Source organism: Brassica oleracea, chromosome C7, assembly GCF_000695525.1.
Source record: "Brassica oleracea var. oleracea cultivar TO1000 chromosome C7, BOL, whole genome shotgun sequence".
NCBI lineage: Eukaryota > Viridiplantae > Streptophyta > Magnoliopsida > Brassicales > Brassicaceae > Brassica > Brassica oleracea.
The window spans coordinates 18,065,028-18,076,238 of NC_027754.1; the positions used below are offsets into that span (position 1 = coordinate 18,065,028).

At 33.9% G+C, this 11,211-nt stretch overlaps 2 protein-coding genes across 2 annotated transcripts; one reads left to right on the top strand and one right to left on the bottom strand.

Moving 5' to 3' along the window:
• The first annotated feature begins 7,497 nt into the window (after nt 1-7,497).
• LOC106304215 (zinc finger protein ZAT10-like) lies at nt 7,498-8,495 on the top strand. Its single transcript, XM_013740614.1, has one exon. The coding sequence runs from the start codon at nt 7,593-7,595 to the stop codon at nt 8,286-8,288; it is 696 nt and encodes a 231-aa protein (XP_013596068.1). The 5' UTR covers nt 7,498-7,592; the 3' UTR covers nt 8,289-8,495.
• A 356-nt stretch (nt 8,496-8,851) lies between these two features.
• Nucleotides 8,852-11,211, bottom strand: LOC106303613. The gene is made up of 5 exons (XM_013739901.1): nt 11,127-11,211; nt 10,438-10,770; nt 10,109-10,285; nt 9,188-9,976; nt 8,852-9,098 (listed from the first exon to the last, which is right to left on the bottom strand). The coding sequence occupies exons 2-4, from the start codon at nt 10,762-10,764 to the stop codon at nt 9,203-9,205; spliced, it is 1,278 nt and encodes a 425-aa protein (XP_013595355.1). The 5' UTR covers nt 10,765-10,770; nt 11,127-11,211; the 3' UTR covers nt 8,852-9,098; nt 9,188-9,202.

Here is an 11,211-nt window from a genome sequence, read left to right on the forward strand (position 1 = left end):
TATTGCGTTTGCGGGAATTTGTGACTGGTTGATTATGAGATATTGCGGCAGTTTAATAATAAATTACCAATATTAACAGATTATAACATTATAAAAATATAAAAAACTTGATATTGTGATAAAATATAATAAATATTAACATCATATGATTAATAATAATATTTTTGTTTTTTTATTTTTTTAATTAGTTGAAAGTTATAATTTTAATAATTGTTTTTGAAGATTTATATTATAAATTTTAAAAGGATATTTTGTTTTGTTTTATATATGTGTATATCTTTATATATGTATGTATATTAGTTCTTAAAAATTCTAATGAATTGTTAGTTTAAAGTTTTTATAAAAAAAAATTATGATATTATTTGTGAATTTAAATTAATATATAAAATGTATATATTATAATTTATAATTTTTTTATTTTTAATTTTTAATTTAAAATTTTAAAATATTTTTAAAAAATAATTTTATATTTATTTATCCACCCGTAACCGCCACCAACCGCAAGCGCTAGCTGGAACCAGCTTTTGATTTTAAGAGGTTAGGAACGGTGTAGAGCAATTTATAACGGTTTATATGATTGTTTCAAAACGATGTCAACCCTACCAACCGCAAAAGCTACATTTGCAGGTGGTAGCTAGGAAATCAAGCAGACCTTTAAAAGATAAAAAAACCCAACACATTTAGCTGTACGCACCTCTGACATTTTTTTTCTGTTTCAAATAACATTTAAGAATGCTCCCATGTCATTTTAGTTGTATAATTGGAATTTGGTGAAGACAATAATCGCTTAACATAATCACATTCCCAACCAACTGAACTAAAAAAAATTTACATAAAATTATATTTTTCATTAAAACCGATACATCAAATCCCGCGCGTACCTGCCCTAGTAAGTACATATATGATTTGTTTTCGTAACTAGAGTTGGCGAAAAGCATAAGATGATGGGGATTAGATGATTTAATTGTAGCCATTTTGCCGGATTCCAAAATCCAATGAAAGTTTTTACTTAAGCTCTAATCATGTATCCTTTAGAATCTTGAATTTTCACTCCTCACATCTATATTCTTAAGTTAAAAAAGAGCTACGCAATGATACAATCAGCAACCAGTCCTTTCTTAGGACTCTAGTTTCCAGTATATAAGTTAGATATCAAACAACAAAAGTGGTCATGATACGACATATCTTTTGCTAGTCTTGACCAAGGTATTGGTTTTGGTTTTGGGGTGATAAATATCAAATAGAATTTCTTGATATGTGATTTAAAACTTACTTTTTGATTAAACTAGAGTTTCTATCAGTGATTTACACAGAAAGAAACTTTCTTTCTTGTGTGTTTAAACTTCAGACCATATTGTTTATTCTCAAACACTAATGAAAAATAAGTCTACACGAGAGATTATTTCTCAAGAAAAAGGTGGATACTTTTCATAAAAATTGGTCAACAAAAGAATGAGCCCGAATAGAAACAAACATTAAAGGCCCAACGCGTATTGGAAGAATACTGACACAAATGCCCTACTTTTAGAAGTTAACATTTCGTTTCTGTATATGATTATTGTTTTAGCCATTAGCTAAAATATTTTACATATGTTTTTCGTTTGATAAAAATATTTTACATATGTTAAATACCACAATTACCTTCACTTATTGAATTACTGTAGACAACTATATATGTACTTCGCTGACAAGGAACAAGATACCAATACATATTTAATTTCTTTTTGTATTATATTTCTCAACTCGCCAAAACGACCAGAAAAACCCAATCTCAAGATGGAAAATGGATTACATATGCGTAGTAACACCAAAAATTAATTTTATAACCATAATAACTTTTTTGCTATGATATTCTTTGTATAATATGTATAAAGACAAAAACTGTCATTCATTCCACTGTTTCATCTCACTCTCATTTCCATTGTTAATCTCATTCTTCTGAAACTATTTTTCTTTTCCAAAATTTATATTAATAATGCGATTATTTTTTATTCCATGATCATTTAAAAGTTTTACGAAATTCTTGGAAGTGATATTTTGCATATCGTATAATAATCTTTTCCAACAATGTTTCTGATCACGTTTCTTCATATCTTTTGGGTTTACAATTTTATTACTTTTCGATATACGTGGATTAAAAATCAGAGGACGCATAAAACTATTGGAGAAGACGAACAATACACATTGTGTTGTACAATTCCATTTGATAACATAGAATAGTACAACACAACATGTATTGTTACATCATCTCCACCCCTCTTCCTCCTCCTCCAAGCAAAGAATCAAGGTATGTTTTGTTTGATTGTATAGCATAAGAATCCATCGACTATGTTTCGCCGCCATGGATTATTAGGAAATTAATCCAAAACAACGTTTCTTTTGAAGATCCAGTTGGAACAGTCTTCGACGAGTCGCCAAAATGGTGCGTTCAGACAATTGTTAGTTATTTGAAATTAATGTTATGGGGTTCTATTTGGATCCTAAATAAGCAAAGTTCGCATATTTGCATTTGTGTTTGCCGCGGTTTTGGCCATCGAAGTTTCTGGTAGGAAGAACAACTCTATGTTATACCTGATAAGACTAGACTATAAGATATACATATATAGTATAGAACCAAATATATTTACTAGTTTTTTCTATTGAAATATAGCGATGGTATATTCATTTGTGCATATTTGCATGCTACTGAAGTATTGTCTCTATGCTTAGCATGTAATAGATAGCACAATTCTTTGTAAGTTATAACCGCACAGTGGAATAGTCACGCAATAGATGAAATCCAACCTTGTATCTAGTTAACTCCTCTGTATGACTATACTATAAAGTATGTAGTTTAGTATGTCTCTTTCACTTACATGTGTTACTTGTGAGCTTTTTCAGGTTTAGTGTGTGTTGTGATGGTTGTTCTCCTGGAAGTCAATGCGATAGTGCAACTTAATCGATGAGACACCCTCACAGAAGCCTCCCCTGGCGTCACAGCATAGACATGTGCGGTTGCAGCGTTTTCCAGCGTCAATTCGGACCTACTCATGCAATGAACTATTTTATACCATTTGCTTTCATCTTACATTAGTCTTATGTATTTCTGACATAATGCTTCTCTCTATCCTGTAAACTTTGTTTCGTGACTGCACCTTTGGGACAAAAGTAAACTTGATTCCTAATACGGTTGTTATATACGTCAACATTTCTAAGCTTTTATATTAACTTTGACCCCCTTCTCCAAAATGGTAAAGCATTGTCAGCATACAAAACAATTAAAAAATTATGTGTTTGTGTGGAGTATTCTGTACAATGTCATAACCATATATAGTATAGGTTAGTAATGGATGAAACCTAACCTCGTAACTGATTCAATCATTTGTGTGACTATATTATATGATATGTAGTGTATGACAGCTTTTGCTTTGGAATGTCAACATCACGCGCACGCGCCTGAAAGGAGATTTCAGCCAAGTTTGTATGCAAATTGTCCCATTCGTCCCACATTACCGTGGCATGGACATATTCTTCATTTTTTTGCCTATTATGTATATTCAGCAAATTCACTCATCTCAAGATTTACAAACTTAAAACGCAAGTGTATCAAAATAACAACTCTAAAAGCCTATTATTTATAGCTCAATATAGACTCGAGATTAACATCTTCTACTAATTCCCAACTAACTTTTTTAACGGCCATAACTGTTTCTTATGAATGTCGTTGACCTTTTTCTTCTTGGACGTTATCCATGTCAGCTTCCAAGCTCTTCTTCTTCTTCTTCTTCAATATTTTACGATAATAGCATCTCCATCTCTTATCAATACTCCCCTCGCTAAGACTGAGCTTATCCTCAAACTCAAAATGAGGGAAGTCTCTCGCAAGATCCTTCACTCTCATTCATGCGCTCTCATGGACCAGTAAGCCCTCCCATTGAACCAAGGCCTCAAGATGTCCTTCAGCATCATAACAAGTGCCTTCTATGTGTTATGACTATCGGATAAACCCCTCTGACTCCTCCAACAAAACAAGTAAAGGTGTGACCTCATGTTCCTTGCCCAATACCTATTTTAATTGGGAAACGTGAAATACCGTGTGTATTTAAAAATCTTGGAAATTCTAATCTATATGCAACTTTGACAACCTTCTCAAGAACCTTAAAGGATCCACATAACTTAGATGCTAACGTCTGGTAAAATGCCTTATACATTCGTTGACGAAATGGTTTGAGCTTGAGATAAACCAGTGAACCCATTTTGAAAGTCAAGCCTCTGCGCTTCTTGTCTGCATTGTTCTTTATGTGATCTTGAGCTTTCAACAAGTGAGCATTAGCATATTGTAATATATCATCTCTTGTCAAGCCTCCCTTCCAGTTCACTATTATCTGTAGAGTCTTCCTCACACCAAGTGAAACTTGGTGGATCCCTCCTATAAACCATCTTAAATGGAGTGATATTTAAAGATGTATGAAAGGAGAAACTATACCAGAATTCTGCCCAAGACAAAAAATTATATCATTGTTTTAGGTGAGTAGATGTAAAATATCTAAGGTAAAATTCCAAGTAACGGTTTACAACCTCAGTATGGCCATCGCTTTGAAGATGGTAGGCTGTACTAAATTTCAACTTTGTACCACCAAGCCTGAAACATTCATGCCAAAACTTGCCCAAGGATACTCTGTCTCTATCAACGATGATTGAAGTAGGATAGCCGTGAAGCCTAACAATCTCTCTGATAAATTTCTCAGAAACTGTGGTGCTTTATATGGATGCCTCAAACCCATAAAGTGTGTATACTTGCTTAGACGATCCACCACTGCTAAGATCACATCAATTCCTTCAGATTTTGGAAGACCCTCTATGAAATCCATTGATATTTCAGACCAAATCTGAGTCGGAAGTGGTATAGGTTGGAGTAAACCCGCATGATTCAATGTAGAGTCCTTGTGTGTTTGGCAAGTAGAGCATTATGATATGTATTGCTTTACGTTCTCTTTCATCTTAGACCAATAAAACAATTGTTGTATCCTATTGATCATTTTTAGAATACCAGAATGTTCTCACATCACCCCATCATGATACTCTTGAAGTATATTTTGGATGAATCTCGAAGTTATTGGTAAAACTAGACATCCTTTATAGAAAAGTCTGCCTGCAACTACCAAATTACCCTTCTCCGTGTTAGTTCCCAAAGCCATGTATCTCACTAGACCATAAAGTTTAAAACCTATGTTTACTTCATCCAGTATATTCTGCATTTGAATGTTTGATGTCACAGTAAGAGCATACAACATCCTTCAGAATTGAACTGTCTATCAATCATAACTCTTGACAGTCCACCCGCTACTTTATTCTCCACCAGCTCTACATATGATCTGAAAATCATATTCCAACATTTTTGTCAACCACTTCTGATAATCCAAAGAAATATCCCTCTGTTCAAGAAGAAATTTCAAACTCTTTTGGTCGGTGTTTACTGTAAATTCTTGTCCATCAAATAGTGTTTCCAACGTTGCACCACCTTGAATATTGCCATCAGCTCTCTCTCATATATAGGTTTGACTTGTTCTGTATTTGTCAAACCTTTACTGAAATAGACAATATGCCTTTGATTATGCATCAAAACGGCTCCCCACCCGTTTGATGCACTGTGCTATGTGCACTGTGTAGATTTATATGTCGATCATTATCCCTTGTTTTCAACATCTTCTAACTCTATATCTTTAGCCACTACTTATATGCCATCATCCGGTTAAGTATTTGCGTCAAAGAAACGTAACTAGACCGGACGGTTTGAAGAGAGCCGCGTGAAGAAATTAGGAAGCTTAGAAGAGTCACATATCAGCATATGTGATATTTGTTTAAGTCAAAATGTAGTTAGTTTCCAGAAAAAAATGCGTACCAGGAAAGTTGGTTCATTGGATTTATACATATTCTTGTATTTTTAGAATAGTCCTCTATTTTTTATGCATGCACCGTCTCAGTCTCTCTTTTGTTTCAATACCTCCACCTTTCTCAATATGAATACTGGTATAGATATATTTCTAACTTTTAAATTTGTAATAGTGAAAAACACTGCCATCAAACTTGTAACAAACTATACAGATGTAAGCTATATCAGATACATCTATTTTAGTGCTTCAAATTAGTTTAAAAAAGTTAAATACATTAAAGAATAGAGATACATATTAGTCAATTGCATGTTCTTTTTATTTTGGTAATTATCTCCTAATTTTAGTAAACCATGTCACTATTGTTAGTCAATTGCATGCAACTAATTTTAGTAATTATCTCCTATATTATTAAAGAAGTAATTTATTAAGTGTTATCACCACGATGATTTAAAAAAATGATGAGATGATATACTAATAATAGTGACATGACATACTAATAATAGTGACATGGTTTGAAGCTAATTTTGACATGTACATTTACATTTAATGTTAATTTATATTTTTTTGTGAATTTTAATAACTCATTTTATTAATATAACAATAAATAATATAACAGTAAAAATTAAAATAAAATATTATTTTAATTTTTTTGAATTATTATGTAATTCTATTCTATAATTAGATAATTTTTAATATCAAAAAAAATTTCAAAATTTTTTGCAGTTTTTTGAAAAAAACTTGTAATTTTTTATCCCAATACCATTAGTTTTTTTTAATATCTGCAAGTTTTAAAAATATTATTTAGTTATATATAACATAATTTTCTCTTATGGAATTTGATTTAATATTTTTAACTAAAAGAAGTAGATAAAAAATCTTTCTAAAATTATAATTTTAAATAAATACATATATATTATTAAATATAAATAAAAATATTAATTTTACATATAATTGAATGAAAATTTTAAATTAATTATTTTAAGAAAATAGTAAAATCTAAAATAACAAAAATTTATTTTAAAATATTAAATTTTTGAAAAGAATATTAGTATACATGGTGCATGAAAACACCTATAAATTAGATATTGTTCTTGTTATTTTTTTTAAAGAAAACTGAAACGTGTAGCATAAGAAGACCATGATCTACGACCAGGAAGAAACTCTAGAATATTGCAAGGCGGCATCACTAGAAAGAACTGAAGTCTCAACACTCTTTGCTCACGTGTCCTAAGTCAAACCAAACGTGCCCGAATTATTTTCTCTTTATGACAAAAAACATTGAGATACTTTCCTCACAACTCTGGTCCGCATATATAAATACATACACCAATATTTAGGTCATGATTAACCTAGGTTTATTAGCTAGAGTTCTTAGCTTCGGATAAGAAACAGTTCGTACCTTTTAACTAAGAAAAACTAAGAACCGTTGTTTAAATAAAAAATATAAAAGACGTCTTTTAACCGAAATGTAAGAAAGAAAAATATCAAATCATAAGTTAAGAAATCTAAATAAGAAATCAGGGTTAATTATGCTCTAGCCACCATCACTGTTCACACTTTACCAACGCGGACGCAGCTTCCTCTCCACCTACTATATATTTACACACTCTTTCATCTCTTCTTCAACAACAATTCTTCATTTTCAATTCATAACAACAACAACAACAGCAACAACAACAACAAAAAATTTACAAAACTCAAACTCTCCTAAAGTTTTTAATGGCGCTCGAGGCTCTCAGTTCACCGAGACTAGCTTCTCCGATTCCTCCTGTGTTCCAAGATTCTTCAAGATTCCATGGCGTCGAACAGTGGACCAAAGGTAAAAGATCTAAACGATCAAGATTCGATTTCAACCACCACAACCTCACTGAAGAAGAGGATCTCGCTTTCTGCCTTATGCTCCTCGCTCGCGACGGCAATCGTCAGCTTCTTCCTCTTCCTCCGGTGACGGTAGTAGCTGAGAAGTCGTCGTTGCGCTACAAGTGCAGCGTCTGCGACAAGTCTTTCTCTTCTTACCAAGCCCTCGGCGGACACAAAGCCAGCCACCGTAAAAACGTGTCACAGACTCATTCCGCCGGAGGAGATGACCAGTCGACGTCGTCAGCTACGACTGCATCCGCCGTGACGACCGGAAGCGGGAAGTCGCACGTTTGCTCGATCTGTCAGAAGTCGTTTCCTTCAGGCCAAGCTCTCGGCGGACACAAGCGGTGTCACTACGAAGGGAATAACAACACTAGTAGCGTGTCTAACTCTGAAGGAGCGGGGTCCACCAGCCACGTCAGCAGCAGTCACCGCGGGTTTGACCTTAATATCCCTCCGATACCGGAGTTCTCTACGGTCAACGGAGACGACGAAGTGATGAGCCCTATGCCGGCGAAGAAGCCCCGGCTTGACTTCTTGGAGAAACTTAATTAGGCCACCAGATTTTTCATATGCTCTGTTTTGAGTTCTATAGGGATTTGTTGATTGTGTATACAAGTTTTCGGACTTTGATTCATTCCAATTCTTGTTCTTTATTCTTGAGTTAAAAGTTATTACTACTAGACTCATTCTTTATCAACATATGTTTAGACAACATACAGAATCTTGAGTTTTTTTTTTTTTGAATAAAAATTTTACTTCTTGCTGCAACTCTGTTTTTAGATTTGATTATAAATAATTAAACTCCCAAAGCATTTTTTTGTTTGATGCTTAGGAGTTTGAATGTTTTTTTTTTGTCAGTTGCGTTAAAAAACGTCACGTTTTATTTTTTGGCTTAGAACTTCCAAAATGCGAGAAGAGACCATATTTGGTTGGTAGAAACAATAAGAATCAAAGGCATGGACTTGGATATACTCAAGAGTTTGGTGGCTACTCTTGCTCTCTCTTTAGCCACCAAATTTTCCAAGAAGAACCAAGTAGTAACCAAATGAGGAGCCCAATTAGCCTAATCATGAACCCAATTGAGAGAGCAAATCGTCATAGGTTAAGACAAAAAATAAGAAGTCTCATTTTATGTTTGGCAAAAACGACCCAGCTTGTTTCTTTTTGAGGTTCTCCATGAACAAACCTCTTTTACTAATTTGTAATTTGTTCAATCATCTGCTACTTCAGAGTGTTCAAGATAACAGTTAACCAACTGGACTCGGTAACAACAGAGAAACTAAAAGTCATGTTAAACCTTTTTAAACTTTCATCATAGTGAAATTGTGTAGAGCATGTTTGCGGTATTCTCCCCTGCCACATCTGCAGCAAATGGTACAAACGTATTCTTAAGAAAAAGGTCCATCGGAAAATAGTAACCAGTTACATACAATAACAACAAAAGCACTTACTCTCTTAAAAGTTCATCATTTTGGGACTTTGCATGTACTCTTGTTGTGTCCTTCTTCGCCACATTTGCTGCAATTGTATTTACGAGACTCTGAATTTGGTGTACCAAAATCTCTAACTGATCGCATCCTCTTTTTCGACGGTCTCTCACTACTTTGTCCAGTAGTTGGAGGTGTAGATGAAGTTTCAGTTACAGAATCTGGAATTCCCCTCATCAAATTCTGAGCATACTCTTTTACTCTCCAAGCTTGTTTGTACTTGATTTGTAAACCATGTTCCTTTCTAACTTGCTCAATAATCTGTTTGGGTTTAAGTCCATCCTTGTTTTCTCCATACTTGCTGCAGATTAAAGATCCAAGAAGTTTCGCACTTGCCTGTCTATTGCTTGCATTCCTATGTGTTGGGTCACAAGTATGCTCATGAACATAGTTCTTCACCACAAAGAAGTCAGAAGAAACATGCTTAGTTGCACGCATCCTCCAACAGCATTTATCATCCACACACCCTAATACCACTCTGGATTTATTTGACCGACAAGATTTGAACTGAAACTTGGACTCGAGAGCCAATTTTCTCATCGTGAGCATCAAGTCTTGCTTGTCTTTGAAGTATTTGTTCACATGTAAATCATTAGTTGCTCCGGGCGACTGTGAACATCCTAAAGAAACCGGAGAATAATATGGAGCAGAGTGCAAAAGAAGGGGGTGGTTTTCACTTCCAGTAGTAGTAGAACAAGTGTCGTTGTGTGTTACATGAACTGACATGTCACTTCTAGTTGCTCTATAAAGTTCCTACACATACAAGCCGAACCATATATGAAGGATATTTTGATAACGAAAGAGTAGGAAGACATTTAAATAAAACAATAATGTATGCTTAAACTATGCAATTAGTGTAAAAAAAGAGTGATAAAACTATGTTACCTGTTGTTCCTCATGCACGTTAGATTCATTTACATATGAACCACCATCTAAATTTTCCAACACAGGTATGCACCCAGTTTTTTCTACATCAGCATTCTCTTCATCGTGTATGGTCTTGGATTGAGTGTTGTTGCCAACATTCTCAACTACAATCGTGTTGCTTTTTTCATAATTCACCTAAACCCAAAAAAAAAAAATTAATATCGAAAAGTAGAGTAACTGAGCAAAATAAAAATGAATTGCACCCTTTTTAAAACCCTTCACGAAACTTAATATATTTTGAAAACTTTCTTACATCATTACAAAGAATAAACGAATCAGTTACTCACCGTTACACATAAACGAATCAGTTCACCATTTCCTTTGATCTTACTAATGAAAGTTCTTACTTGGCGATCATTACGTATATACACCGGTGGAGAATCTTTGACCAAAGATTTCATCCTCGGTGGAAGTTCATAGCTGAGTGTAATATCTCTATCTTTTACCAAGCAACCAAGTCCAAAATCTTGGATAACCATCTCGACGAAATCTATGTATGTAACGTTCTCGTCTACCTCAGAAAGTGATCCTCCTTTGTTTGAATCTACCAGAAATTCCCATTGAAACTTGTCATTCAAGTTCCACTTTCCACAAACAGAATAGATCTCTACCATATTTTCCTGAAAAAAAAAAAAAGAAAAGATAAGCCAAGCAAGGAACGATCAGGAGTCAGGACAAGGCTTTAACAGTGACAATCTTATAAACACATTAGTACCCTAACGAACGCTCAAAACAGAGACGATATTAAGATATCTAAGCTTATTTAGATCAGAGAAGATGACAGAAGAGTTTTATGATCAGAGAAGATGACGATCCAATGATCCATTGATGAAATCAATCATCTAACAATAGATTTTCTCCACTATGAATCAACAGGAGGAAACTAAACTTGAAATCGATTTCGTAATGTTCAATGAATCGATTATCGAGTGGATGAATAATAAAAATCAGAAATTGACAAATAATCTCAACTTACAAATTTAGATTGCGGCAGCCCTCGCCCCTCTGCGCACCCTCATGGTTTGAAATGTGGGGAGCTGACGGATTATGTAAGGTTTTTT